Source organism: Gymnodraco acuticeps, unplaced genomic scaffold, assembly GCF_902827175.1.
Source record: "Gymnodraco acuticeps unplaced genomic scaffold, fGymAcu1.1, whole genome shotgun sequence".
NCBI lineage: Eukaryota > Metazoa > Chordata > Actinopteri > Perciformes > Bathydraconidae > Gymnodraco > Gymnodraco acuticeps.
The window spans coordinates 1485920-1513339 of record NW_022992081.1 but is presented as its reverse complement, the minus strand read 5'-3'; the positions used below and the strand labels follow the sequence as shown (position 1 = coordinate 1513339).

Below are 27420 nucleotides of genomic sequence, written 5' to 3'. Positions count from 1 at the left end.
TGCAGGTTTCTGGGAGTTTGTTCCAGATATTTGGAGCATAATAACTGAACGCTGCTTTACCATGTTTAGTTCTGACTCTGGGGACAGAAAGCTGACCAGTCCCTGAAGACCTGAGAGATCTGGATGGTTCATAATTTAGCAGAAGATCAGAAATGTATTTTGGGCCTAAACCATTCAATGCTTTATAAACCAGCAGCAGTATTTTGAAATCTATTCTTTGACACACAGGAAGCCAGTGTAAAGACTTCAGAACAGGAGTGATGTGATCCACTTTCTTAGTGTCAGTGAGGACTCGAGCAGCAGCGTTCTGAATCAGCTGCAGCTTTCCAATAGATTTTTTAGTGAGACCTGTGAAGACACCATTACAGTAGTCGAGTCTACTGAAGATAAAAGCATGGACAATTTGTCCAAATCCTGCTGTGACGTTAGTCTTTTAATCCTAGATATGTTCTTTAGGTGATAGTAGGCTGATTTAGTAATTGTTTTAATGTGACTGTTGAAACTCAGGTCAGAGTCCATGACTACACCTAGATTTCTGGCTTTCTGTTGTTTTGAACATTGCAGACTGAAGCTCAACGCTAACTTTTGGCTCCAAAAACCATTACCTCAGTTTTGTCTTTGTTTAATTGGAGAAAGTTCTGACACATCCAGTCATTGATTTGTTCAATGCACTTACTCAGTGTTTTAACTGGAGAATAGTCTCCTGGTGAAATGGTTATGTAAATTTGTGTCATCCTATGGTAACTTATTTTGTTGTTTTTCATTATCTGAGCCAGTGGTAGCATGTAGATGTTAAAGAGAAGAGGCCCCAAGATGGAGCCTTGAGGAACCCCACATGTCATATTATCGGCAAAGCTACTGGCTTCGGTGATTTTGATGGTCGTCGTTGAGGAGCGGGGGTAAAGGACATGCTGCCAGCCCTGCGCATCGCCTTAGTTTGGTCATTGAACTCCAGGAAGGACTTGGTGCCAACCCTCTGTATCTCCTTCATGTGTTCAGCGATCTCCAGGAGGGTGGGCGAGGGTGAAAGGGTGAATGGAGAGTAGAGAGAGCTGTGGGGTAAAGGAAGAGTATCCTCAGAGGTGATAGGGGGGGTGAAGGGTGGTGGAGACTCCTCCATTTGTCTCCCATAATCAAGACATTCCTCAGGTGGGTGCAGTGATAGATTTTCTGAGCGATGTGTTGTGTCTTTCTCTTGTTTTGATTCCTCTTGTTGCTTGTCCTTGGCAGAGGGAACAGATTGATGACGCAGGCAGTTGAATATGTTAGCGATAGGGCTGTCGAGTTAACGCGTTAATAACGCAAACAAAATTAACGCCACTAATAACACATGTGCATTTTTTGTCCTCGGCTGCCCCGTAGTTTCAGAGCGCATCGAGTTTAAAATACCATCTATACAATCCAAGCACACTGTTGATGCCGACAGCCCCGCTCCTGCCGCCCGCTAGTGGCAGACTACACTTGAAAGTGTGCGGGGGAGACGCCTGGACACGTCTACGAGCAGCAAACTTTCAACAAAGATCGCTAAATATAATTCGGGTCGCATCCAACGACTGCACTTATGAATTGCCTTCCAGAGCCACCACTGTGTCGAAAATAGTCAACTTGTATGAAGTCCAAAAAGCGATAGTAGAGGAGGATTTAAGAAAGACTTCCACAGTTGCGCTCACCGGAGACTATTGGACTTCACTCAGTAATGACAGTTACCTCGGGGTCACAGCGCATTATTTTCACCCACAGTGGGAACCACACACACACACAGTATGAGAGAGGTTCCAGGTTGAATTGAGGCGAATATTTGTAATGTTCAGAGGTTGTTGTGTTTAATATTCATGAGAATATTTGTCATTGTTCAAATGATAATTAACAAACATTTGCATAACGCATATTTGTCCACTCATATGTTGATAGGAGTATTCAAAACTTGAAAAATATCCCTCTAAAGTACATTTAGAACAGATACAAAATGTGCGATTAATTCGCGATTAAATATGGACAATCATGCGATTCAATATTTTAATCGACTGACAGCCCTAGTTAGAGATAAACAATGTTACTCCTGACTTGTTAAGGCAAACTCCATTTGCCTTAAAAAGATGTCTGCGGTCCCAGAAAAAGTTAAAGTTGTCAATAACATGGACAGAATGGTCAGTACAGGCAGTTGAAAGCCACGTGTTCAGTGCAAACAATCTGCTGAATCTCTCCACTCCTCTTCTGACTGGCGGTAGAGGGCCACCTCTGCATTTAGAGAGCTGACAGTTTCCAACAAACATTTAAAGTATTTTTCAGCACTTCTGACTGTTGTTTCATAATATCATTTGTTCCAATGTGCAGTACCACATTTTTTACAGTCTGATGTTCAGCCCCAATATACAAGATCTTCTCAGCCAAGTCAGAGACCATATCCTTGGGAAAACAGAGTATTTTGGTGTTGTTCTTACTACACAGACTTTTTACATCTCTTACAGCAGAGTCACCCACAATCAGAGTTTCAGGCCCAGTTGTTAGCTTTCCCTCTAGCCTTTTACTTTTGGAGTAAGCAGAGTAGTAAACAATAATTAGTAAAGTAAAGTCCTGCAAAACAGACTTACGTTTATGTTTGCCCAATACAGTTTTTTTTAAGTCTGTGGTTACAAAATAAGAACCAGGCTTAGTACTAAGTGATCAAATACATGTTTCCTATATTTTTTTAAACTAATGAAAGTAACATGTTATGGTTAGAAATATCATTTTTTTTGGATCCTAAATCTTGTAATTGAGTACATCTTTCTAAATAAAGTTGCACTTTATTTTTTTCTCCATTGCCCCAGAAACATGTACATCTGGAATTTACAAAACTTAAGTTGAGCGGGTTGTTTCTCGAATTTGTTATGTCCTGGGACGCATTCAGAATTGAAAGAAAAAACAAAAAGGATATTTTTTCTTGCATTAGATATCAGTGACAGCACTGACTATATAGACCAGGGATGGGCAACTTTGATGGTGGTGGGGGCCACATAATTGATGTACTGGCCACCAGGGGGCCGCAGAATCACTTGGAACACACACACAAAAATTCCATGTGTTGTTGTATGTAATTATTAACAAATATACTAAGTCTGACATCTTCATTGACATTTTACAATCAAAGGGAACATCCCCAAAAATGGGAACATCCTCTAATAAGCTCACTAAACAAATATCAGTTCACAGAAATGTTATTTCATTTTTACAAGTGGCATGTTTGTATTGAACAGGTTATTAAACAGTGGAATAAAAGTATTTTAAACTATTGGAAAGCACGGAAAATATGTGTGTATTGAGATTAACAATTAAGATGACATAAACATGAAGTCATGAACACTAACCCAGACATTAGTTGTCTAACTTGAACCTAAAACACTTGTAGCCAGTCTCTGCATTCCCCTTATTCCACAATAGGGGAATGTCAACACAGACACCCGTCAGCCCGCACTCTGCTGTTCCTCAGCGCAGCTCCCCCTCCCTCCCGCTGAAATTATGAATGAAAAGCGTAGTAATCATAGATAACACGGCAGGGTCCGTGACAGTTTGTTTTCATCTGATTTCAAATAAACAAAGTCTTGGTTTTAAGAATACTAAACTTGTTTCGCCAAATTCAGATGATAAATACAACCTTTTAGCTTGTAAAGGCATAATTACAAGAGGCAACTTAACGTCACAGCAGGCATAACAACAGCCGGTGTTTCTTGTGACGGTTTCCCCGGGAAACAAACACAATACACACAAATGCGTCACAGATTATTTCGCGGTATTTGAAATCATGTACGCAGCTCGCGACGTAACTAGGAGTCTAGTGGACGGTATCAGTACTACAAGTAAAAACATTTTTTTTTTTTTTCAATTAAATTACGTTGTTTATAAATTAATCTGAGGGCTGCAAAAAGAGGAGGTGGGGGCCGCATGCGACCCGCGGGACGCCATTTGCCCATCCCTGATATAGACTGTGAAATGTAACTTTGTGTCCATATCCTCTCCTCCACAGACGATTTCCCGATCCACGAGGGGACCCTGCTGTCCTCCGGCTACGAGGTGGAGGCCTTTCTCGGGGAGGGCAGCTTTGGTAAGGTGGCCATTTGTATGGACAATGTAACCAACACAAAGAAGGCCGTTAAAATATCCAAGGATAGACCCCTTTTCTTTGAGCGAGCTATGCAAGAGGTAGATTACAAACTCTTATTATAAAATCTGATGCTGCATTATGTGTTATTTTGAAATGAGAAACCTACAACCTCGTATTGAAGGTGACAACAAATGGCAATCACATTTTGTATGTCTTCCACAGATTAAAATTCTAGTGTATAAAGCAAATACAAATCTTAAAAGGTCTAAAACACATTTTTCAATAAGACAAAGGTCCGTTTATTACGGTCATTTAAACCTTTAAACAATTGCAACAAGATTCTTAACACGAGGTTGTAAAAACAAAAATAATCTGTATGTAGCAGTTTTCATTGTTATTGTTTCTGTGCTTGACCCCTCAGAGTCGCAGTGTAAGAGCTGCACAGTTATGAATAAAGGCAGCTGCACCCTCTTTCATTCAGCATTCCCATTATTGCTTTATAAATGTCTTGCCCCCTTGTGTGTCCACTGAGGTTCGTCAGGCCCAACACATCTTCAACAAACTCTCCCTTTGCCTCATCATAAAAACTCACAAACACCAGCAACTGAGCATTGTCAGTGGTGTCAGTGGACTCACCCACAGCTAAGGAAATGCACTGTGCATTTTTTTATTCCATCACAAAGCTGATGAATCAAATCACCAGCCAGTATTTATGTTCTTCTGGTTGTTGTGGAATCTGAGAGGGGATTTGCTTGATTTGACCTGTTATTTCCTCTTTTTGTTTGCCTTCAACATGGTCTCCATCACTTCAGTCATGCATTATTTTATACTTCAGTTATTATCCAGTGGAAAGTCCTTACCTACTGGCCTAGTTCAATCAAAGTGGTGACTTTTTTCCAGTTTTTTTTTTTAAACTCTCGCTCTGACTCAGACAGGTTGAAAGAGACGACACACGCATTTTTCCCACCTGCATTCCGCGAAGACCCGCCCTACTGTGCCTCTGATTCGCAGACTGTTGGTGGGGGAAAAACACTGACGGGATGCTGAATGTGATTGGACCAATGCGTTGACAGACACACACAGACGGGGGAACAGTCGGACATGCAGAGCGCTGTTTGCAGTGGACATAGCGGATAATTAATTAAAAGTAAATATATAAGTCGTCATGAACACATCTGTCCATCAGACAGAGGGCTGCTGTGCCTCCTGTCATCATTAATGGACGTCTCTTTAAAATGACCGCTCAGAGGAGTTCTCATTTCTCTAACCGCCTGCTGCTTCCCCTCCTCTCGGCTCCCCTCCTCGGCTCCTCCGCTCGCATCTCCTGTGGGCAGGACTAAGTCTCGAGGATAGGAGTCGAGGAGGGGAAATTAGAGTATTGAGAAGCCTTTAGTGTCAGCAAAGGCAAGGAGCTGATTGTGGATTACAGGAAGCAGCAGAGAGAGGGACACGCCCCTATCGCCATCAACAGGAGTACTATGGAGAGAGTCAGCAGCTTCAGGTTCCTCGGTGTCCACATCACTGAGGACCTGACATGGACTCTTCACACTAACACCATCACAGCTCGACAGCAGCTCTTCTTCCTTTGCAGGCTGAAGAGGTTTAACATGGACTCCAGAATACTCTGCAACTTCTACAGGTGCACCATAGAGAGCATCCTGACCTTCTACAGGTGCACCATAGAGAGGATCCTGACCTTCTACAGGTGCACCATAGAGAGCATCCTGACCTTCTACAGGTGCACCATAGAGAGCATCCTGACCTTCTACAGGTGCACCATAGAGAGGATCCTGACCTTCTACAGGTGCACCATAGAGAGCATCCTGACCTTCTACAGGTGCACCATAGAGAGCATCCTGACCTTCTACAGGTGCACAATAGAGAGCATCCTGACCTTCTACAGGTGCACCATAGAGAGCATCCTGACCTTCTACAGGTGCTCCATAGAGAGCATCCTGACCTTCTACAGGTGCACCATAGAGAGGATCCTGACCTACAGGTGCTCCATAGAGAGCATCCTGACCTTCTACAGGTGCACCATAGAGAGCATCCTGACCTTCTACAGGTGCACCATAGAGAGGATCCTGACCTTCTACAGGTGCACCGTAGAGAGGATCCTGACCTTCTACAGGTGCACCATAGAGAGGATCCTGACCTTCTACAGGTGCACCATAGAGAGGATCCTGACCTCCTACAGGTGCACCATAGAGAGCATCCTGACCTTCTACAGGTGCACCATAGAGAGCATCCTGACCTTCTACAGGTGCACCATAGAGAGGATCCTGACCTACAGGTGCTCCATAGAGAGCATCCTGACCTTCTACAGGTGCACCATAGAGAGCATCCTGACCTTCTACAGGTGCACCATAGAGAGCATCCTGACCTTCTACAGGTGCACCATAGAGAGGATCCTGACTGGCTGCATTACGGCCTTGTACGGCAGTTGCACCACCCTTGACCGTAAGACTCTACAGAGGGTGGTGAAACTGCACAGCACATCACCAGGACGGAGCTGCCATCCATGGAGGACCTCTACTCCCAGCGGCTCAGGAAGAAAGCCCCTCAGGATTATCAAAGACCCCCACCACCCCAGCCACAAACTGTTCTGTCTGCTGCCGTCTGGCAGGCGGTACCGCAGCATCAGGACACATATTATATAATTACACCTTAGTTTTGTAAACATTTAATGTTAGTAGTACGTTAATATCGTACGTTTAACTGTACTTACAATTGTAGATTTAATGTTTATGTTAATTATGTTTTTTTTCCTCTTAGAAACAAACATGCAATTGTTTGGAATGAAGATGTTTTCTTTGTTTAACTGAAAGAAATGTGAATTATTGTTTTTGATCAGACTTCATTGTGTTGTTGCTGGGAAACTTGGATTCATTTAAACATTCACACACTAGAGATCAACTGATTATCAACATTTCTATATAAATGTTTTGTTGCATTTAAAGAGAAGTGGTTTATGATTTCTTTATGAGTGGCACCCCAGCAACTTATGTCAAACCGTTACAAGGGAATGCACAAACTGTACTGGAGGCCCGGCTTACCTGCAACGATGATGAGGCGTAGAGAGTAGATGAGGGAGCAGGTGTGTGTGGCGTACTCCGCAGTTGAGAGTTTGTTCCAGACGCAGGGCTGCTGCAGGGCCAGGCACAGGCAGGACAGAGCCCACTGCAGGTCCACACTGAGGGGCAGCTGGTTCTGGAGCAGACGCCACGCCACCACCTGGGCGGAGACAGAGACGTACAAGGAGGGAAGAAGAGTGTGTTTAGACATAATATAACTTATAAAAAGAGATAGAGGCATAACTTGCATACCTCTAAAGAAGCAAATCTGCTCTATTATCCTTCAAGTAACAATATATATGATATGTTAGCTGCTCAAACTTAACTTAAGTAACTAGTCAATTTTGGTAAATGTCTGTTTGTTTTTTATTTATTTCCCGAAGGGTTAGACAGCACTTTTGGGGAAATGGACTACTCTGTGTGGGAGAGAAACTCCCTCTGGAGGAAACTTTGGGATTTTAGCCTTTGCAGAGCATTTACATGAACAAAAACCTATGGCCCAATCCCAAACCACGCCCTACCCCTCTGTGACAGAGTGAACTCCGTGGAGTGACACTGCAGCTCAACGAGGCTCCCTCCTGTCAGATGGAGGGAGTAAATACAGCAGCAAGCTTTGGGACGGCCTCCCCTCTCTCCAGGCAGAAACAGGAAAGACCGTCACTGAATGTAACAACGGTTTCAAATCAGCCTCTCTTTGACAAAAAATGTAAATTAATAACTCAACTCAAATAAAACTCCAAACATCTTTCATTGTCTTACTTTTTTGTAAAGCTCTTTTAGTTTTAAACCTGATTTTTATAAGCATCTTAGTTTTTGCAACAGTCTGTAAATATACACAACCTTATAATAAAATGCACACATTTACCTTTTTCTAGACTAAACACAGGTATGATCCTAAGTTAAAAACATATGAGGTTACCATGAGGTTGTTAACATCGCAGTGTATCAGTGGATGTTTGCTGGAACTGTTTGTAAACAGCGTGTTTCCTGACGGACACACATCGTTGAGTCCGGTCAGGTAGGGCAGCAGGTGAAGTTAGGACCGATGCAGACTCGCTGTTTGAGGGCTTGGTAGCCCACTCCCCCTCCACACTCGTTGGTTTGGAACAGCACTTAATGTGGCGGACCCTCCGCGCGAACGGAGGGGTAGTGTGTAGGGGTAGGGTGTGGTTTGGGATTGGGCCTATATAAACACACTACAGAAAGGGGAAAACTCTAAAAGCATGATAGGGCCCCTTTAACTTTTATGTTTTGCTCATGCCCAGCTAGATGGGCATAACACCAGCTAATGAACTAAATCACTAAATGTTTGTGGAAGAAAAAAATCAATTAATATCTTTTTGAATTTTATGTAACTAACAAGATCTTTAACCAAAAATGAGGCCATGTTATCAGTAAACAGTGTTTATTAGCTTTTGTAAAGTTTGCAGAAAGGCCTTTCATACTTGCAATTTTGTCGTTTTTTTAAGTAATAAGGAATACACCTGGAGAGAGAGACTTGTATATTTTGTCATCTTTTGTGCAGTTCGTGTTGAGCTATCTAACTGGATTTAAATTGAACGATAAGAATGATGGGTCACAATTACATTAGAAACTCAGTTACCACTATTGTATGATTTAGACTGAAGCCTGGAAATCTACCTAAAGAGAAATAAAGCTTTCTTCAAATGTATGCTTTTGTATAGAGATGTCCCGATCCCGATCCCCGGATCGGATCGGCCCCCGATACTGGGTTTTAAGGTGGATCGGGATCGGCAGATCCAATTAAATGTCATGGCCGATCCATAGTTAATATTTCCCATGATTCCATTGTTACGTTGTTACGTTGTTACGTTGTTTGTCGTTGTTGTTCTATTGCATCAGCCGCCATTATCGAGTTGGAAAAGTGGAACGGACACATATCGTTAGCTAGTTAAAATGTCTGCAGTTTGGCATCATTTTAAAATAACTACAAGTGAGTCGCCGACTGCGATATGCAAAGTCTGTGGTGTGGAAGTCTCACGAGGTGGTGCTAACAGGGTCTCCTACAACACCACAAACCTAATAAAACATCTTAAAAAGCACCACCCCGACGAACACGCCGCGTACTGTAAAGCGACAGCGTCTGCGACTGATGGACTCCATCAACAAACACTGCGGGACAGCTTGAAACGAAAGGCTTTACTTCCTCGAGACTCCGAGAGATTTCGCAAGATTACTGAGCTGATTGTGGAGTGCATAGCAGGGGACGACCAGCCAATTTCACTTGTGGAAAACTCCGGTTTTTGTCGTCTAATAAATTATTTGGGTGCCTGTCTATTTCTTAATGTATACGAAATTAAATGCTGTTTGCCAACACAAAAAGTGATATCGGAAATCGGTATCGGAAAACCGGTATCGGGAAATATCGGGATCGGATCGGAACCTATATGAAAATATCAGAATCGGATCGGAAGCTAAAAAATGAGATCGGGACATCCCTACTTTTGTATATATTTGGAAGCAAGAATCAAACAAACAAGGTACATGAAAAAGGATGTTCTTAAATGTGGCGTTTTACCTCTGCAGCAGTGCAGGTGAAAGAGGTGATGAGATGTTCCTTGTCAGGGGGGATGTGTAGTGAGGAGGGCAGCTGGCTCACACTCAGCAGGTACTGGGACAGCGCTCTGCACAGCGACAGAACCCTGGGGTAGAAACCTGGCTCATCTGAAATACAGACACATATATACACAGGATATTTAAAACTGAAAATAAGGTCAATGCTTGCAGCGGTCCCCAAACTTGTATGCGTCATAGACCGGTTTCATGTACGACAACATTTTCTCAGACCGACCTTCAAGTTGTAAATATAGGACGAAAGAAAATGATACGACTGGCATAAAAACAAATATGAAGGCAGGCTCGGCGATATATCGAATATACTCTGTGTTTGCCATTTAGTCATTGTATACATAGAGTGTAACTTGTCTCTCTAATTTTTATAAGCCGCTTCACAAAGATAGGATGTTGGAAATGGAATAAGGGTTTTCAGTGCGTTTTTGGCAATCTCAGGATATTCTGCCTTGATTTGAGTAGTTTTCTGATACGTACTTTTAAAGCCACCTGTTGCTACCTTGCAGGCTTCATTTTTTTTAAGGAAAGTATCACAAGACTGGGACAAGCGTCTTGTCAAGAGACAGACACAGGTATAAAAATGTTTTAGGCTGATAATCAATAAAATATTTGTTATTAAATCTTTCTGTACGGCCCGGTAACAAATGACACGGACTGATATATGGATTGGTGGTCGAGGACGACTGCTGTAAAAGAATGATGCAGCATACTTTTGCTATACAAAAACTGACCAAGACGTGTCAAATGCTAACTCTCACCATACACATCAGCTAGTTGTTTCCAGTAGGGCTGTGGCTGGGCGGGCGGCAGGAAGGACTGGTGCGGGACAGGAAGTGACCCGGTGACCCCCTCGAGCCGCTCTAGGGTTACCTGCAAGGCTGTCTCTAACAAGAGGGACCCCTGACCCCGGGCACACCGCTGCATCCCCATACTCAGGCATGGACACAGCAGGCTTAGGTTGAACTCCTGCGGTAGAACAAAGGCCAGGATCAGATGCAATAAAATCACATTTTAATTGATCAATATGGTAAAGAACATTTATATATTGAGAAGTCAGACTGCAGTTAAAAAATATCAATGTCACCTTGCAGCTCATGATGTTTAAGAGGTCAGCGGGAGGCAGTTTGGTGAGGAGTTCTGTCGTCTCCAACAGGGAAACATCTCCACGGAGACAACACTGAGACTTCACTAGAGCCACGTACCACTCCTGAAAAACAAAATTGAATACGTAAAAAACATAATTATACCTTCTATAATTAATTTCTTTACTTTGCACAATGAGGACACAAAAAAAAACATCAAATACAGACTTGTATCTTATCTAGTCCCTCACCTTATCTGCATTAACCAGCTCTGGGGCAGGAGGCGGGTCTCCGTCGAGGGGGTGTGATGTCACAGGAGGCGTGGGGCTGCAGGTGTCGGTGACAGTGGCTCTGAACCTGTCCAGCAGGGAGTAGAACCTCTGATGCCTGCGATAAGAGAGACATCCAGATGTTACAATAACTTCATTTTGTTGACAGAAATATGTCCTGTGGATAAGTTCACTCAGATATACATCAACCTGAACAGCACACTGAAAGCAGAGGATGAGATGTTACCATAGTCTGAGGGTAACCGTAATCCAGATAAACACTAAAAAGGCTGGCTTTTCAATGAAGAGCAGTTTACAAATGTTTTATTTGGCAAACTTGCATGTACTTGAGTTTGAATATTTGTGATCTAGTGTCAGCATCTTCCCCGCTTTACATTTGAAATCAAGCAAAACATTGTCTTCATGTAATTATCTTTGCTAGGCGCCGGCGGGGATCGCTTGCCTGTGTCTGTCAGTCTGTCTGCAGCTATTCTTTCAAACTAGGGTTGAGAGAGACACCTGGTAGACATCTGTACTCTGCAGAGTGCACTTTTTAAGTTGTGGTTCTGTAAATCTAGATTGCAAGATTTGTTTGCGTATCAAACATTATTGTTTGTTCCATTTTCTTTTAAATGTCAATGTCCAAACGACTGCTAGGAATATTCCTTAAATTGGCCTAAAAGACAAAAGGGTGTTACCTCTGAGCTAGGCCGCTGGTCTGGAGGTATTCCTGGATCCTGTTGAGCTCCTCCACAGGCACCTGAGCTTTACTGTTCTGCAGGGTGGACGGACACAACAACACACCATCAACTTGAGAGAAATCAAGAACAACATTTGTAGATTCACACATCTTTCCTAAGATCTCCCAAAGCATCATAGAAAGAGATCTATTTCTATTGGTGTGTTCATCGGTCATATACATTAATAGAATTGATCAAGTCTTCAATTTATTAAACTCCCTTGTGACACTAAAATGCAAACACATCCACAATCATCACCTGTAGTGTCTCAGCCAGCAGCATCTCCACCCTGCGACACGCCAGTGTGTCCACCATGCGAGCCAGAACCCTGAAGGGCGTGTTGAGCAGCTTGTCCACGTACAGCACCAGCAGGGAGCCGGACTGACTCAGGTGGATGCCTTCCAAACACTGCAGAGTCTTCTTCAACATGGTAGGCTGCAACAGGATTCATTAAGGGAGGCAGAGGCGGGTGACGATGGAGAGCAAAGGGAAAGGGTAGTAAGATAAGAGAGGAACAAATAAAACACTTTTTATTTGTTCCAATTCTAAAAAGAAAAACAGGGGGTTACTAATTAAATGACTTAAGACTTAGCAGGTTTTAAGTATTTTTCATTTTAAGTATAGAGAGGGTGGGGGGAGTTCAAGGGTGTACTCTTACAGCACTGAGGTTGTCACAGCGGGACTGGATGGCCTGGATGAAGAGGCCGCTGGCAGCTGAGTTACGGTGCACAGCGCTGATGAAATCCTGCACTGGAGGCTCATGGGAAAGGCTGATGAGGTCCTGCACATGGTTGACGATCAGCCATGTCAGATGCTCAGAGTCATGGAGGTTCTGACACTATTGTCCCGTGAGAAGAAACAATTATTTCCACTTAAAACAAAAGGTTTGTCGATTACATATTTGTGTACGATTGTCTGTTTGATGTTTATTTTCTCACCACGTAGTCACAGAAGAGGATGAGTGCTCCTCTTCGGACGATCTCTCGGTTGACCATGGCTAACCGGGTCTCATGCTTCTCCTCTTCTCCTTCCCCTGAGGAGTGAGGGCTCAGCAGCTTTGTGCACGAGAGGCTTTGTCTCCTGAGAGAAGGATCGAGACAGGGTAGATTGGTACAATATTCGGTGAGAAATCCAACCTGGGTTTGATTTTGGGCGATTTGTTGCACTATCAATGGAGGTTTTGCCGACATGCAGTCTGCATGTTTTCATAGGAAGGTCATTTTTTAGCAGTATTAATCCAACAGTTAACTTATGTTCATCGCCGTTTCTTTCAGTAACCCCGCAGTTTCAAAAACTATGCAAATAAAAAATTAAAACAAACGTGCCAAGTTTGCGTTTGATATTTGCATTGTTTTTAAAACTGCAGCAAGGAAATGTTTTGGGCCGCTGTTTGTTTTTTATTCTAGAAATGCTGTGGCTGACAGGAGCAGATTGTTGGGTTTTTGGTTATTCCTTAAAATTGGTTTGATAGGGTTATAGATACAGGATGGATATTTTTTTATTTATTTAGAGGCTTTCTGCCCTCCAGCTTCAAATACATTTGATTTCTTGTCCCCTGACTGTATATTAATATTGAAATAGTTGAATAAAGAAAAAAGCTTGTATGGTTAAAAAGGTCTACACTAGTGTTGCACGGTGTACCGATACTTGAAAGGTACCGCGATACCCTGCCGTTAAAAACGTTACGATTCCTCCGTTTCATTAGTATCGGTACTTTAAGAATGACGGGGAAAAGTACTCCGGTGAGAAAGCGCTGTTTTAATAAGAGCCGTGTGTGTTCAGCGCTCTGCTCCGTGTCTGGAGTCCCTCCCCTCTCAAGCACGCTCTAAGTCCCTCCCCTCTCTCGTGCAAGCGCTAGCTGCCAGAGCATGTGAGAAAGCGAGAAGCATGGCTCCAAGTGGGAGTGCAACTGCCGCTGCGCCTCGGCTTGTTGACAAAAAAGACGCCAGTAGCGAAATTTGGAAGTATTTGAGCTATATCTCTGACAGTGAGGGCAAGCCTACGGACACCACGAGGCCTGTCTGTGAGACATGTTTTAATTGTATTTAATACGAATTCTTGTCATTTATTTTATTTATTGTTCTCATCGTTTAAAAGTTTGTGTTCTGGTTCTGGTGTGAAATAAAGCACAATAAATTACATTTAAGACTGTTTCCCTTTTTTTAAGAAAAGTATCGAAAAAGAATCGGAATCGCAATTCTTGACTTGGTATCGGTATCGAAACCAAGATGTTGGTATCGTGACAACACTAGTCTACACAAATACATTTGACATCGATTTTCCAGGATCTGTTTGTACCTGGGTGTCTGGTGCACCTCTGCCCACCACGAGTAGTTTGTGTAGTCGATGATGAGGAGGACCTGGCACCAAAGCAGCACCAGGGAGGGGTGGGTGGTGATCATGCACTGCACCATGCTGTTCAGAGCCTCTAAAGGGTAAAACAGGCCAGCCTCTGCTCCAGGCTGCACACCCCCACCCTCACCCTTTAGGAGGCGGGTAGCTGCAGTGGTGATCCTGCGGAACATACCTGGAAAGAAAAAGGACAGAGGGCAAGGGCTGTCAGTTTCCAAAGAATATCATGCAGTGATTAATCTACCAAACCTCAATAATTACTGTTAAAAAGGATATGAGCTCACCACTTTTGAAGACATGTATGAGACACATGAGCAGGGTGCCCAGCTGCTGGCAGTAGAAGGTGTGCTGCTGCTCTGTAATGTCCACTTTAACCTGTCTGGAGGAAATGTCATCCAGCAACACTCCTACCAGCTGCAGCAGGAACCTGGGAGAAGGCAGAGGGGACAAACAGCATTCGCACTAATTAAATACCACAAAATGTAGGACTCAGGAGGACAAACAAAGGGTATTCTTAAACCAGCTCTAACTTTAGGCTTTATTAACACTAGAACCGCCAACGGGTAAATTTTACCCGCAGCTGTTTTTAGATTGTATGTAACTTTTTTTCAATAACATATTAAAGTCTCCCAGTCCGTGACTTTTCCTGAAAGTGCGTTATGTAGCACCCTCAGTTGTTAACAATTGTCAATATGAAGTCAGATTGAAAAAATCGCCAAAAAAAATGCCATTATACCTATATCCGCCAGCGGGTAATATTTACCTCATAGAAAATGCAGCGTAAACATAACGTGTTGCTATAGCAACGCCTTTTATCTACTGCGGTTCCTTATAGATAGAGAGATAGATTGAGATAGATAGATAGATAGATAGTTATAGATAGTGTAACATCTTGGAGAATACAAGATCTTGGATGACTGAGCTCACGTTGAGGACGTAATGCATGTCTGCAGGTTACGTGAGTTGAATAAAGATGGACACTCGGAATGAGAGAAGTAGTCCGTGTCGTCTGTTTATGTAAACAATTATATGTCCATAGAACAGAACATTACAGATGGATCGATAGATAGTTATAGATAGAGAGATTTGTACCTAAACAAAACACAAGTCTAACACCAAGCGTTTAAATCAGCACTCTTAGCGATATGTTATACTTCATGCTATCTGCACAAACTATATCAAATGAAGAGCTGAGAGTCCACTGATTATATTGGTATACATTTCATCCCTGTGTGATCAAAACTCACTGTTCTACATGATAAATAAAAGAACATTGTACCTTGAAAATCAATAGCGGGTAAATTTTACCCGTTGGTGGTTTTAGGTATACTGCGACCTCTGGCGGTTCTAGTGTTAAAAAGGAAGCTCTTCAACACACTTAACATCTTGGTCTGCCTCCCTAATAAAAACAGGAAGTTGAACATGAGATAGTGTACTGTCACTAACCTGGCGAAGGTTTCCTCAGGCAGGGCTTTTTGTGCCTCACCGTCCTGGCTGCAGAGTGTGTCGGCAGCGGGGGGGTCGCTTGGGGAGGGGCTCTGCTGATGCAGGCGGCGGATCGTGTGGCAGGAGAGGAGATGAGGGGTGAGGGAGAGCTCGTGGACCCGGGACAGGACGATGTCCTCAGTAGACTGGGAGACGAGCACCCGGAGCACCGCCAGGATCCCCGACACCCACAGCTGCACCGTCCCTACGGAAGCCTGGAGGAGAAAAAAGTCAGTAAGTTTGCTTTTACTTAAAAAATAGACATGGTTTAAGGTACATTAGATGAACAAATGAAAAGTCTATCCAGGGCTTTGTGTAGATATCAGAAGAGATGTCTCACCATGGTAACCGGGGTGGTGAACATACTCTTGAGCAGCATGTCCACAGGTCGGAGAGAGGAGGGGGCCACCGTCTCAAAGAGAGTGTTCAACACCCCCAACGCCTCCGGAGAGTCCAGGTGCATCTGGGAGGCACAACAGACAATGTTCACTAATGACAAGAAAGGTTTTCACCAGACCATTTCAAAGCATACAGGTTTCAAATCAAGGGATAATATTTGTCAGAGTGCACCAAAATGTTTTATCTCACTATATAAATATTAGTGATGTAATGAAACAAAGTGCATTTGCTTAAGTGACACATTTGTAGCTGAGTATTTCAGATTTATGCTCCATTTACTTTTACATTTTGGTGGCAAATGTTGTACTTTTTACTCTATTACAGTTATTAAACAAAGACTAACGAGTTACAGGTTCAGGTTACTGATTTGTAACCGTACAGTAGGTATATTTGGTTTCTAGCAGAAAGACAAGGCATCCATTTTGACACACGTTTTAAAACACCACAGACAACACTTTTTTTAAGTATTCCATGCTTCATCACATTTAAAAACCACTAGAACAAACAAATGAACTATCAAATAAATAAATAGCCGTTGCTTCCACAGCATCTGTGACGCTTACTAGCTACTTTGGATTGATAAAAACACATATGCTAAGATGATGTGATGCAGTACTGTACTAATAATCTACCCAGAAAGTTTAAATAGTACACAGTAAGTAATTGGAGCCAATATTGACAAACTACAAGATACAAATGTTATGGTATGCATTTGCTGATAAGAGTGACATTCTGCACACTAAGTATTTTTACTATTGAATCATGAAGTACATTTTGATGCCAATACATTGTTTTTCAACATTCACCAATGGTTTGATTTTGACTAGAACTTCTGTTTTCATACCTGCTGCTTCGAAATCATGGGAAGAATGACGTCAGCAATCTGCCTTGACAATCGCTTCCACTTGTCTTCATTCTCTTTGTGACACTGTTGCAGCACGAGGATGAACATCTCCAACACCTACAACAAAAAATATACAAAGTCAAATAACATTTTGGCAGAGAAAAGATTGTCAAGAACGTTTTCCACATTAGCATGACGTGTTAGAATCCATGTGTGACCGTACCTGATGGTGTTGCACCAGTCTGAGCAGCATGGAGACCACCACCTCTTTCTGTGTTTCCAACTCTTTGCCTGCGTCTGCTTTGTTGGAGCCCCTCAGCACAAACAGGTCGTGGACTATAGGCTGCAGGGCTGGGATGGCTGTGGAGGAAGAAGGAAAGACAAATCTCATTACTTTAAAGTCATGTCTGTTTTATGACAGAAGTCCTGTGAGGAGGTGTGTATGCACAGTTTATGGAACGAAAGCATTACAATTGTATTTAAACTCATTCTCAATTTTATATTTTGTAATATACAAGTTATTTATTGAATTACAATTTTCACATTTTTACTTTAAATTGTTTTTTTTGTATAAATAATTGTATTCTATTTTTAAAAAAAAGACTATTGATCATTTAACTTTTAGTCTATAGGTTTCTTAAAATATATTTCTATTGCAGTTTAACTTCTTATGTGTATACAAATATTTGTATTACACTTTTTTTATGTTCTTTTATTTATTATATCTAAAATGGAGCAACTGTCTAAAAACACAGTTTCCCTCTGGATGAATCAATTGGGAGAGTAAACTTCAGTGACATGTGTTGACGAGTAGAAGAAAACATTATAAAGGTAGTTCCCCTCACCATGTGTGACAGCTTTCCTGCCGCTCGCCATGATGCCGTCACACAGCTGGATGATCTTGGGGATGCTGATTATCTGCTTGGAGTGGTAGCGCTCGTATGAAAGGAGCACCAGGAAGAAAAAGATGTTGGGGATGATGGCCTCCGAATCTCTGTGTGACAACAATCATTTTTTATAGTTTACAGAACAACACTGGAATATTTGAGCTAGTATACAGCAAAGTGAAAATCACCTCTGGAACAGACGCATGCAGAAGCAGTCACAAAGATAACTCACCTGAACTGTCCCACTTCAATGTACTCAAACTGCTTCAGGACAAACCCTATGAACACCTGGAAGAGAAATATCCGAGTGAGTGAGCTAAATTCCAGCAGTTGAAGATAAACTCATGCATATGAATGCGTGTTTAGTTTGACCTGATCAGAGTCCAGCAGGCAGTAGTTGACTCTGAGCTGCACCAGCTGTGCGAGCAGGTCCAGGACTTGTCTCTGCAGCGCCACCGAGGTGCTCGTGGTGTACTGCTTCAGAGCTTTGATGACCAGCGGCTCAAACAGACGGATGTGGTTGTGGATGGCATTCTGGGAAAACAAAGAGGAGGCAGCAGCTTTCAGAACAGCAGCAGCTAGCTTAAGCTAATGTGACTTGCTCAAAGAAGTCGTGTTGACCCTGAAACACTTTTTCAAATTGTTAAGTGAAGAAGAAATATGTCAAACAATAAAATGGCAGTTATCGTCACGATTGAGAAAAAGGACTTCAAAGTTATCAAATAATAGCCAAAGTTATTTAGGGATGAGGCTTCAGGCTTAATATAATATGGGCACTGTAGACTTCGTTTTGATTCAAATCAACCAAATCCCCAAAATGACCACGTGTTTTTGACATAAATCCATATTTATCTTAGAATGAGTCATTGCTACATCAGACTCATTTCAATAGAGCTGTTCACAAATGAGCAATGAAAAAACAGTGTAACTTTACCTTGTCTCCTCTTTGGCGTGTCGCGTTTGCAATGTTGGACCTCAGCTGGTTCGAAGCTTTTTGCATCACATCAAACCATCTAAAAGTGGAAAAAGACAACAGATTGTTTCCATTTATCTGCACTGTCCTCTTTAGTTGTAAAAACTGAAATGTCCACATTGTTCTACGGGTTAAGGATATCTGATTTCATGTTCCTGTTTCTAAACTTCGTGTTGCTACCACTCACCCAGAGGTGTCCTGCTCCTGTTCGGCCTGCACCATGTTGCGTAGGCTGGCGTCGGCTAAAGCCTGGGTGAAGTGCGTGTACGGCGCCATGAAGCAGTAGTGGTAGAGGCCGGGTCGCAGGCTGGAGGAGCCGAGGCGCAGAGCCTTGCCCTGGGAGCGGCTGGGTCCGCTCAGGACGCTCTCGCACTGAGAGGCCAGGTTGGTGCCAAACAGGGTCTTCAACAGCTAAAGAAAGAAAAACGTCACTTAAAAAGAAAAAAAACGGGTCATGTGCTCATGCTCATTTTCAGGTTAATATTTGTATTTTGTCCGTCCACTGTGACACGTTTACATGCTTTAATGTTCAGAGTGCTTTATTTTTCTCATACTGCCTGTGCTTCACCCTCGGTCTGAAATCAGAGCCCAGTCTGCTCTGATTGGTTAGCTGGCCGGCCCTTGTGATTGCTCAACTGCTTAAAGATGTCCGGCCTCTATCACAGACAATGTGTTGGAGGGCTAGCCAATACAAGCGTTTTTGTTACGTAGTGATGTCACCATGTTACAGGAGTAAACAAAGGAGACCAAGCTAGGCGTTTAAGGCAAGGGAGAGAAACTCCCTCTGGAGGGAACACAGGGATTTTAGCCTTTGGAGACCATTGACATGCACAAAAACCTATAAAAACAAACTACAGGGAAGGGAAAGCCCCAAAAACCATAATAGGGCCCCTTTAAAAAAAATAATAGAGTAGAATTTGTTTAGGTCAAATCATATCTATTTTTATTTATACAGCCTAATATCACAAATAACATATTTGTCTCAGGGGGGCTTATAGTCTATACAGAATGACTCATGAAGACATAAAACATAAGATTACAACGTAGAGCAGACTGTCCAATGAGAAACATTTCTATGTGTACGTATATATAGAATATAGGTTTCAGGAGGGTGTTCATGGCAAGCCTGAGCCAGACCCAACTATAAGCAGTACCAAAAAGGAAAGTCTTAAGCCTACTCTTACATTTCAAAGGGGTTTCTGCCTCCCGAACACAAACTGGGAGCTGATTCAACAGGAGAGGAGCATGATAGACGTGTTGCACTTAACAGCAGTCTTCTCTAAAAATAAACTTGCCTACAACTCCATTAAAAGCCACATTACTTCCATTTGGATTGAGTCAGACACATGGATTGGTTTATTTTCTGTAATAAAATGTAATCATATTTATAATGGAATATTTTCTTAATTCTGAGATCAGACTCATTGGCTAGCTCTGAATAATATTAATAAAAGTGTATCAGGCAGAGTGATTGGTTTTTGTTTATGTAGAAAAGTACACTTCTGAAACCGTTACCGTTATAAATGGGCAAACTGATTCACAATGACATCATCCTTTATTTCTAACAGTTTGGTGTCGATAAAGGTGCAGGCAACATGACGTCCAGCTGGTAGTGAGTGTGTGTGTGTGTGTGTGTGTGTGTGTGTGTGTGTGTGTGTGTGTGTGTGTGTGTGTGTGTGTGTGTGTGTGTGTGTGTATAAAAGATGTATGGAACCATCGCTCAGGGAAACCAGCTCCTTTACGGGCCCTGTCGTAAAGCACCACTTCACTCTGTGTGGAGTCGCAGCGGTCGCAGCACACTGCTCAGTGTTGGAACCATAAAGACTGCCACACACGAAACAAAAAACTTGACACAACACACAAGTAAATCTATCATCAGACATAAAACACATATTACTGACCTGTTGTACACAAACTGTCGCCATGGTGGGTTCTCTGGAGAAGCAGGACTTGAGGTAGCTCAAGATTTCCTCCACACACTGACAAAGAACAAACACCATTTTATTTAATGGATTATGTCCATGTGAACAACTGTGATGGTACATTGGCTTATATGAAGATACCGATGCATGTTATTTATTTTCTCCTTCTTCTAATGAACTCTAACAATGTCTGATTTCAAACAGAGCTGTTTAAATATCTTTACCTTGCTGATGTCATGTAGTGTGGTGAGCTCCAGGAGCTGAGAGAGAACATCTAGAGCTGAACGCAGAAATCCTCCAAACTTCTCCTGACTACTGTGGAGGTCCAGCGTCACCTAGGCCAGAAGAAAAACACAATTAACAAAAGAAACGTGGAAAAACTGTACAAATTAGTTTGAAACTTCATTTATAGATTAAACTGCTGACCATTATTCATTTTGTTTTACGGTGCATCTGCACAGTGGCAGATAAAGATGAGGCTACTCTAATACGATTACTGACAGAGTATTTGAAGCTGGATGCTCCTTCTGACCTTGTAGTTGGCGTGTGTAGCTTTGAGGACGTCGTAGAGCTTGAGGTAGGTGGGCAGGTGGTAGAAGTTGCCGACGGTGGTAGACTTGTTTACGGCGGTGGACCCCGTGCCGTCTGCTGGCCTGCCTGCTCACAAAACAAACATTTGAAATATTCAGAAACATAAGTAAGACTTTCTTTTAGGGCTGCACCATTGATCGAAAATGTTACCAAAATCACAAAATGGACTATGCAATGTGCAAATCACAGTAAGCGAGATATTCAGTAAAGGCTAAATATGTGAAAATATCATTCTGAAAGACCTACAAACGGTTTGGTACAGATCCTCAAAAAGAGAAAATGTATGTTTCATTCCCTCTATAACCGTTTATCATATTGGAATTACAATATCAGTCTGAATACTTTTAGTACATTTTAAAGCTAAACATTTGAATACAGGACCTTTACTTGTAACAGAGTATTTATACACTCTGGTACTTCTACTTAAGTATTTCTTCCACCTCTGCCTGGGTATATAGACATAGAAATACACTGTATATGTACCTGTGTTGATGTCAACACTTTTCTTTGGGCTCATGGGGGCAGCACTGGGCTCCACAATATCCTTCTCCTTGCCTTTCCTCCTGATGGGACTGAGGGAGGGGGTGTTGCTCAAGGAGGGGAGGGTGGCCTGAAAAAAGGGGGAACAGATTAAATCATAATTAAATAATATAACAATCGGCCTTCCAGTGGATGCAACTATGTGATCCGCAGATATGACTGATCAAATCAAACAACAGAAGTATTGCAAGTGGTTACTTTAATAGCTGGTCCGGGGGGGGTGTCGTCCAGCACGTGGGCGCAGATGTTGAGGATCTTCAGTATGTGGGAGAAGAGCTGCTCCACCATGGCCACCAGGGAGCGCTCCGACAGCCCTGCCCAGGGCTCCTCCATCTTGTTGGGGCCTCCACTGGTGTTGGTGCTACCACTGCCGCCTTCCTCCTCTCCAGCCCAGGGGTTACGCATGCATTTAGGAGCCACAGCTGGGAACATGAATAACAGACTTTTTACAGCTTCTGTCTCTGTATTTTTAAGGGTAGTGACGTCACCAAAAAACAAAACTAAATTACTTTAAAGATTTAGCTCATTTGAATTTAAGGCACCAGCTCTTCGATGGTTTGGCTTACTTGAAGCAGGTTTCTAGCCATTTCTATTTTCATGATTGTTGCACTTTTTGAAAGTCACTTTGGCTAAAGCATCAGCTAAATTAAATATCATGTTTTAAAATGATGGGTGAAAGTTCTTTGAGGAACTCGAGCAACATGAGTACTGAAAATATTTGCTTTTATTAACCGCACCACCATTATTTATTTAAATTTCAGAAGATGTTATCTTTACAGCCCAGAATGTAAAAAGGGCACTTTAATGCACAAAATAGGTTAAGTTTTGAGTTGAGACTGACACGTTTGTACATTTTAAACAATAACAGTGAACCAATTAGTTGCTAACTTAAAAATAGAACTACATTTTTTTTTTCTCTTTTGTTAAAGTATATTTGCTCTTTAAATAAGCAAAAAAACATCTTATCCCAACTAAAATCACAACTGACTTATTGTCTTAGGGGGCTTTACCATGTGAAGAGTACAGGCAGAGATGGGGTCGTTACTAAAAAAAAGTAATATATTACATATTACTTTTAAAAAAAAGTAATATATTACACTACTTCGTTACTCTCTAGATAAAGTAACTCGTTACTTTACTCGTTACTTTACTCGCAGGGCCGGCCCGCCCCTCCCTACAGGCAGATCACGCAGACTGTGGCGCACCTACAGTGTGCGCGCCACAGTTTTGCCTCTGCGAGACTCCACTTGCACCCCCAATTACTATTGCATTAAGGAAGACATAACACAAGTCTTTCTTTTTATATGCTCTAAAATAGGCTACCAGCCACACAACAAGCTCACAGTCTGTGAAACGTCAAGACACTAATTAATTAAACCAGTTCAAGACGCATTATTCTTATCATTCTTTATGAGCGCAGTAACGGTAAGGTATCTAATTACTTATGTATTTAGTATTCCATAACTTAGTAACAGAGATGGTCAAACTAAAGTGGTAGAGACATGGCAGAATTCCTACAATGAAGCGGGACATTGAACTGTTCACCCGTGAGAGGGCGATCAACAAAAGAGAGCGAGCGGCCCGTTGAGGGAGTTTACAGATGAAAAGACTCAGCCATGTTTATGCAGCACTGCTGCACGTGAAGATGTGGTCTCGCAAGTCGCGCAGATTACATAGGCCTACATGTATATAAACCGATATAAACCTGCGGCGGAAACCCCTCTTGTCTGTCAGTGAGTGTGATTCTTTTATACAAGTAACGAAGTAACGCGTGTCGGGGCAATGTTAGTAACTGTAGTGTGATTACTGAATTACTAAAGTAACGCGTTACACTCCTCCGTTACCAACAGCAATAATATTATTACTGTTACTTTGTAACGCGTTACACCCAACTCTGAGTACAGGTCACCTTCTTTCCTTAGACCCTCGCAGCACACGAGGAAAAACTCCCCAAAAAAAAGCCCACAATTCATGGGGCAATTTGGAATAAACTTCTTGGAGAGCAACAAAGGAGGGATCCCTCTTCTAAAATAATATATGAATCTAGAATTTCTATGAATATTACCCACCAGCAAGCAGATTGCCAGACAGCAAAAGTGCATCTTGGTGTGAGGCCAGATCAAGTGGAAACCAGGCGGAGGAGAGTAAGGAGAGCACCATGTTGGCCATGCCTACTGTCAGAGTCCTGCGCTCAGTGTCGGGTGCAGACGAGGAGGAGGCTGAAGAGGCTGGAGCACTGCCGGTCTGCGACACACTGCAGAGCCGAGAGACAGGAGAGGATCAGTTACTATTGAGAAGAGAGGAAGGGAAAGGAAAAAGAAAGGAGGATGAAGTAACAAGAGAAGGAGTGCACGTACCTGAGGGCCCGGCCCCTGCTGCGGTTCAGACTAGAGCGGGAAGAGAAGCTGCTGCTGGAGCTCACATAGCCGCAGTGCCAGCCTGTACTCCAGGTGCACACTGGGAAATGTGTAGCCAGGAGGCATAAGGCCTCACAGCAGCCAAACTGTAGAGAAACAAGACAAAAGGAATAGTTTTCAAACATGTTCATATAAAAAATACAAGAGAGATGTTCTATCCAGGGGGCAAACTAAAAGGTGTGAAAGCTCACAGTCAGGGCTTTGGAGGTAGAGGAGGTGAAAGCGTGGGAGATGGCGGTGACGACTCTGGACAAATTGTTCTCGATTGTGACATCAGACACGTTGTTGGACAAGTTGTAGCCTCTGTACGTCCTGGCAGAGAAAGGAATCACAGATGATTGACCAATGAGGCTTTAGCCTATGAGATGCGACATCAAAGGAGTGTGTTTCCGTACCTTGTGATGGTACTAACTGTGAACTGGGAGGGGGGTTGGGCCTCGTGCATCAGCAGCTGCAGGTAGACTGAACTCTGGTCCCGGGCAATCGCCACTACTGGGTCCACTTGACCCTGGTCGCAGTCGTAGAACAATCTGGAAACCAGCCTGTTGAGAGACAGAGAGAAGGGAACATTAGAAAGAAGACACCCCAAATTCAAAGTAAGTACAAAGAAAATTGTACTTCAAAAAGCTAAAGAGTGAGCAGAAAGCAAAACAAAGTCATGTGTTTTGGTCATCCAAACAAAAACCCACTTATCTTACTACTTGTAATGTGTTATATTGTTGCTACTCTTATTGCTAGCAATAAGTAAGAATCTTGCTTGCTACAAGGAACTGGTTAAAAGAAGATTATCTAATGAACTCTTAATAAAAGGATCTTGTAAATAATGATATGCAATGGAACAATTAGAAAAGAAAAGAAGATCATATCTTTGAAGATAGAATGGAAAAATGGATGAGGTATAGAAGACAGATCATTACTAATGACCCTCTGGTTAGATTTGTCATCGATTCTAGGTATGAGAATCAATGATGTACCCTTTATCATCTGGTAGCTAAATCCCAATTCATTTCTAAAAAAGTAGATAAAATAAAAAAGTACCAACTCTGGGTTAGAGTTTAATAAATTGTAACTGATTTTTTCTTGTATGAAAGAAACTGATGAGTTTACCTGCTGACAGCTGACGCTGCCACGTGTCGGACTCTGGGGTCGTCATCTCCCAACAGACGGATGACCAAATCGTTCAGGACTCGGTCCTGCAGGCACAGCCGCTAGATAGAGAGGAATCGGACATATTAGGGACCACATGTTCCAAGTTGTAGTGTTATTTTTTGTGGTTAACAATAGAATTAACTCAAGTTTAACATTTTGGCATCTAAAAATATAAAAAGACTTACTTCTAATCTCTACAGAAAGACTACCAGGAAGATAGAATGGAGACTTACCCCAGTGTAGTGATGATCCCCTTTGTGCAAATGTTCTGTTCTTCTCTCCAAGAAATTCACTAACCTAAAAGAGAAAAGAGTGCATATCTTTACTAATAATCCCAGATATCAAAGACTTATCATAACAATATTATTGCGGTATCTATATAAAATGTGTAAACAAAGAAATAAGGGAACGATTGAAATTCATCTTAAACATTGTTTATTGTGCGTTTTGTAAAGAAAATGGATAGATAATAGAAGATCTGTAACCATTACTGAACAAAAGCCTGAAAAAAGTTATTGTTTTAAAAATATTACATTATCAAAGATAGCATATTGCAACACCCCTAACAGTTTATAAATAAAAAGCTTAGTTATTATACATTTGTATTGAAATAGCACGATGCCTCAGCCAGTAGCTCGGGTAACAAAACAAAAGTTTAAAATGATCCTACCGGAAGTCCATCTCTGCCAGAGTCTCCAAGAGCTCAGTGCGAACGAGCCAATAGGACGAGTCCCTCAGAGCAAGAAGGTCTATCATCAACTGCAGGCCCAGCTCACTGAGGGTACTGCTACACACGGTCATGAGGCAGTGCTGAAACACACATTCAAAAAGGTCAGCCTCTTAACTCTTAACACACAAACACACCCAATGATTACTAACATTACACAGCTTAGATGAATACTTGATACCGAGTTGACATTCAGTGGTCTGCGCTTTCTGTTAAACTCAAAAAGTTCCAGCCGGTACTACTTAGTAGTTTGCGGAAGTAAAACGATAATTTTAGATCAATAAAATCATGTTTAAATCAAACTGCTGTGTCAATGTATTTTTGTAATCAGCCATGTAATAAGCAGGAAAATATACAACGAGCCGCTGCATATTAACCCTTACATGTCTTACCCTCACTGCAGAGCACGCCATCTTGCAGGTGACGGAGGATTCATCTTTCAGAGTTCTCTGGAGCAAAGGCAACAAGTCCACCAGGGACAGAGGGTTACCTGAAGATCAACAACATACAGGTGAGAGGGAATCGTTAATTAGCCATCACCAAGACAAACACACCTGATCATACACACACACACACACTAACCTGTTGCACTCTGCACACTGGCCAGCCAGCTGTGTATGTTGTAGCGTGTTTTGGTGAGTGCGGCTTGTATGATGGCTCCGCAGAGGATGGCTATGGCCCCTCTGATCTGGGGGTCCCCGTGGTCAGCCAGGCCCAGCATGTCACTGATATACTGCTGTTCTGCAAGGGGGCAAACAGAGAGAGTAGGGATCAAAACAGATGCTGAAGACAACAAAAATGGTGGCAAAAAGTATTAGTGGTATGCAACTGCAGTATTTTTCAAAAATTAACACAAGAAATATTGACATATTACAGTAGAAAAAGCATTGGTCAAAATCAATGGCTGTATTTCATTCAGCTGCTTTAGTTTCAGGTTCCTGGGCTAGATTCTTTTACTTTTTGTCAAAGTGAGTGAGTTGACCTGGAAGTATCAGAATGGCGGCCATGATGTGATTCTCTAAATGCTATTGAAAATGTCTGCAATGCCTTTATGGAGATGCAGTCCCATGACTTGTTCAGGCATCACATATCTAAATAGGATTGTATCTCCAATGTGTTTGTGTCCCTACCTACTACTGGAGTGCCGTCCAGCGGCTCCAGGTAGAGGGAATTAAAGAAGGCTTCAGGGTGGAGCGCTGCTGCAGCCCCGATGCAGCTGACCGCCAGAGCCTTCACGCTCACTCGCACCTCCTTGTCAGGGGTCAGACCTGGGAAACATAACAGAGAAGAGATGAA

At 42.4% G+C, this 27420-nt stretch overlaps 1 protein-coding gene and 1 non-coding gene across 10 annotated transcripts in view; both read right to left on the bottom strand.

Moving 5' to 3' along the window:
* htt (huntingtin) overlaps positions 1–27420 on the bottom strand; it is a 67167-nt gene that overhangs the window by 15235 nt on the left and 24512 nt on the right. For all 9 annotated transcript variants that reach the window (XM_034202399.1, XM_034202404.1, XM_034202400.1 and 6 more), the window contains 35 exons: positions 27255–27392; positions 26707–26865; positions 26517–26614; positions 26068–26207; positions 25631–25694; positions 25356–25456; positions 24644–24790; positions 24440–24560; positions 24189–24334; positions 23901–24085; positions 22030–22253; positions 21775–21901; positions 21233–21357; positions 20925–21035; positions 20680–20757; positions 18966–19189; positions 18740–18818; positions 18178–18339; positions 18038–18093; positions 17764–17912; positions 17142–17278; positions 16919–17035; positions 16016–16138; positions 15637–15890; positions 14475–14617; positions 14137–14365; positions 12777–12918; positions 12497–12676; positions 12097–12273; positions 11797–11873; positions 11081–11216; positions 10832–10954; positions 10506–10713; positions 9695–9840; positions 7138–7315 (listed from right to left, as the gene is read on the bottom strand). In XM_034202399.1, coding sequence (XP_034058290.1) covers positions 7138–7315; positions 9695–9840; positions 10506–10713; positions 10832–10954; positions 11081–11216; positions 11797–11873; positions 12097–12273; positions 12497–12676; positions 12777–12918; positions 14137–14365; positions 14475–14617; positions 15637–15890; positions 16016–16138; positions 16919–17035; positions 17142–17278; positions 17764–17912; positions 18038–18093; positions 18178–18339; positions 18740–18818; positions 18966–19189; positions 20680–20757; positions 20925–21035; positions 21233–21357; positions 21775–21901; positions 22030–22253; positions 23901–24085; positions 24189–24334; positions 24440–24560; positions 24644–24790; positions 25356–25456; positions 25631–25694; positions 26068–26207; positions 26517–26614; positions 26707–26865; positions 27255–27392 — 5004 coding nt within the window. The remainder of the gene's footprint in view (positions 1–7137; positions 7316–9694; positions 9841–10505; positions 10714–10831; positions 10955–11080; positions 11217–11796; positions 11874–12096; positions 12274–12496; positions 12677–12776; positions 12919–14136; positions 14366–14474; positions 14618–15636; positions 15891–16015; positions 16139–16918; positions 17036–17141; positions 17279–17763; positions 17913–18037; positions 18094–18177; positions 18340–18739; positions 18819–18965; positions 19190–20679; positions 20758–20924; positions 21036–21232; positions 21358–21774; positions 21902–22029; positions 22254–23900; positions 24086–24188; positions 24335–24439; positions 24561–24643; positions 24791–25355; positions 25457–25630; positions 25695–26067; positions 26208–26516; positions 26615–26706; positions 26866–27254; positions 27393–27420) is intronic.
* On the bottom strand, positions 20481–20609 carry LOC117537317. The gene has a single exon (XR_004567706.1).